This window comes from Stegastes partitus, unplaced genomic scaffold, assembly GCF_000690725.1.
Source record: "Stegastes partitus isolate 25-593 unplaced genomic scaffold, Stegastes_partitus-1.0.2 Scaffold1171, whole genome shotgun sequence".
Classification (NCBI taxonomy): domain Eukaryota; kingdom Metazoa; phylum Chordata; class Actinopteri; family Pomacentridae; genus Stegastes; species Stegastes partitus.
Window position 1 is genome coordinate 98364 of NW_007578902.1, and position 2563 is coordinate 100926.

General features: G+C 44.1%; 1 protein-coding gene across 1 annotated transcript in view; it reads right to left on the bottom strand.

Moving 5' to 3' along the window:
* parp4 (poly (ADP-ribose) polymerase family, member 4) overlaps nucleotides 1–2563 on the bottom strand; it is a 36660-nt gene that overhangs the window by 5629 nt on the left and 28468 nt on the right. The window contains exons 28-31 of the mRNA XM_008296956.1: nucleotides 1360–1455; nucleotides 1081–1248; nucleotides 816–881; nucleotides 6–255 (exon numbers count right to left, since the gene is read on the bottom strand). Coding sequence (XP_008295178.1) covers nucleotides 6–255; nucleotides 816–881; nucleotides 1081–1248; nucleotides 1360–1455 — 580 coding nt within the window. The remainder of the gene's footprint in view (nucleotides 1–5; nucleotides 256–815; nucleotides 882–1080; nucleotides 1249–1359; nucleotides 1456–2563) is intronic.

A 2563-nucleotide genomic window follows, 5' to 3' on the forward strand; every position in this document is an offset into this window, starting at 1 on the left:
AGGAGGAGGAGGAGGAGGAGGAGCACCAGCAGCTGAGAGACCATATACTTTGATATGTGTGCGAGAAGGAAGAGAAAGACAAAGAGGAAGACGACGAACAGGAGGAGGTAAGCCTCCATCACCGTATGCTATGCCTTCATCTGACATCTCCCCGGAGGAGATGGAGGTGGAGGAGGAGGAGGAGGAGGAGGACAGGCACTTTCCCTTAAGAAAGTCTGGATTGTTTGGTATCGCCATCGACACACCCTCATAGTCCTACAGGAAGAGAGCACAGACAAGAAAGTCGAAATGAAACTACACGAACCACTCATAGGTCACCACAGTTCACTCACGCATACATTTTTAAAATCAATAATGCAGTGATTAGTTTCAAAATATTAGTAACTTTGGGTTTTTTTCCCTCATTTTTAGTAAAAAATAAAAATAAAATTCCACTTTTCACAGTATAATACTGCACAGAAGGACTCCAAATTTAATCAAAATGAAAAAAAATGCTGTTCAGAGTGACTCCAGCTTATCCAAATCGATTCAAAAATTGCCAAAAAACAACCTTTTCTTTTCCCCAAAACTATTTTGGATATATGGCTAAAGTTACTCAGAATTTATTTTTTTCTGATTTCCATCATTCTAACTTTATTCTAACGGAAGTCATTTCTGAGTCCTCCCTCCTTCTTCGTCTGCTTCCACACAGCAGCAGGACTTTAGACTGTGGCGAAAAATGAGGAAAACAGGGGAGCAAAAAACATGCAGAAATCAAAGTGTTAATTTTCATTTGTTTGTGCATTGAAAATGGAATTCAAGATCCTTGAACTAACTGTGGGTGAATAATCCGGTGAGGCCTCCTCGTCCGCCTCCTCGTAGCACTGCACTTCGTCATCCATCTACGGCAAACAGACAAACGTTAAATTGGATGAGAGACCAATCGATCCAGCATATGCAATAACTTTCTCTCATCATCATTAACTTGTCACGGAGGATCAATGGAGACGATACGATGCGCTAATTCAGCATTTCTTAACCTCTTGTATTCATTTTAGTTGGGGGCTTTATTTAAAAATATTAGTGTGTGAAAGGACAAACCAGGGCAAAACCCATGTCCATGTCCGACTCCGTGTCTGAATCCCTCTCAGAATCGAGCATCTCGTCGTCCTGAGGAGAAGTCCAGCTGACGTAGGGCAGGAAGTCCACGTCCTCGTCCGCGATCAGCTTGGGGATGTCGGTGAAGCCGTCCTCTGATTGGTCCGAGTCCTAAAACAAGGAAGTTGTTTCAGTTCGGAGCAACAATGAAAAAAAAAAAAAATCGTCAAATCCAGGATGTGAAGTGAGTGAATGTGAAGGGGATTTAAAGTTCCCACTGACTCTTTCCTCGATGGCCACGAAGCTGGTGAACTGAGACAGGATGGAGAAGTCTCTGCTTAACTCGATGATGAAGGACTTGAGCTCCGCCTTCTTGCTCTATAAAAGCAAAAAAAACAACGACAGCGTAAAATTAACCAAAGGCTGTGATTTTAGCTGTGGTGGAAATTCAAAGTGGTTAAACCGCCGCATGATGTAGATATTGGCTTAAAATTTTTGTTCATTAAATTGTACAGTAAAATGGTAAAATTCGCACAGGACCTGATGTGAAGTTAAAATATTACAATCAGCAGCGAGAAACTTTCTTTGAGTGTAAAAAAAAATAAAATGCCGGTTTGTTTCGTTACCTGTTTGGATTTATATTGTGCTGTTTGCAGTGCTATACACAGTATGTTAACAGCTAAAGTGAACGCCAACAACTAANTTGAGGCGGTTTAACAGATGCAGGCAAACTCCAACTCACTGACGCATTCGAAAAGCTGAAAGCTTGTGGTGCATCTCCCGCAGAAGAAAGTACGGGAGGTCTGGACAGTCCCCAAGCCCGTGGCAGTAGTTTAGACAGTTTATCAGATGCAGGCAAACTCCGACTCACTGACGCATTCGAAAAGCTGAAAGCTTCTGGTGCATCTCCCGCAGAAGAAAGTACGGGTGGTCTGGACATGCTGTTAGCAAATAGTTGAGATCGTTGAACAGATGCAGGTTCAACTGATGCAACTGAAGAACTGACACCTCCTTGTTCAACACCGAAAGAAATTGCTTGACTCATCTGAGGAACAGATTTTGGCTCAAAAGAATCAACGCCAACGCCACCAAAACATGACTGTTGTCGGGACACTGAAGAGGACACGGCCGACCCAAAGCAGATTCCTCGTCTTTTTGCTTTCATGCTTCCTTCCCTTCTTGTCGGCATTGCCCGGGCTGGTGCTCCTATCATTACTTCTTCTTCAAGCATGTCAGAGACTTGAGCTGCTGCAGGAACAGCGTCAGCAGATTCAGCCTCAATGGCCACTCGATGCAGACTTTCAGCTCTCATGTCAAGTGTACCCATGGAGGAAGTTCTAGCAGCTCCTGTCGACACCTCGAGGTCCATGGAGAAGGCGGACAGAGGAAGTGGAGGAGGAGGAGCAACAGCAGCTGAGAGACCAGATACTGGGATATGTGTGCGAGAAGGACGAGGAGGAGGACTGCCTTCATAAAAAGGAGGAGG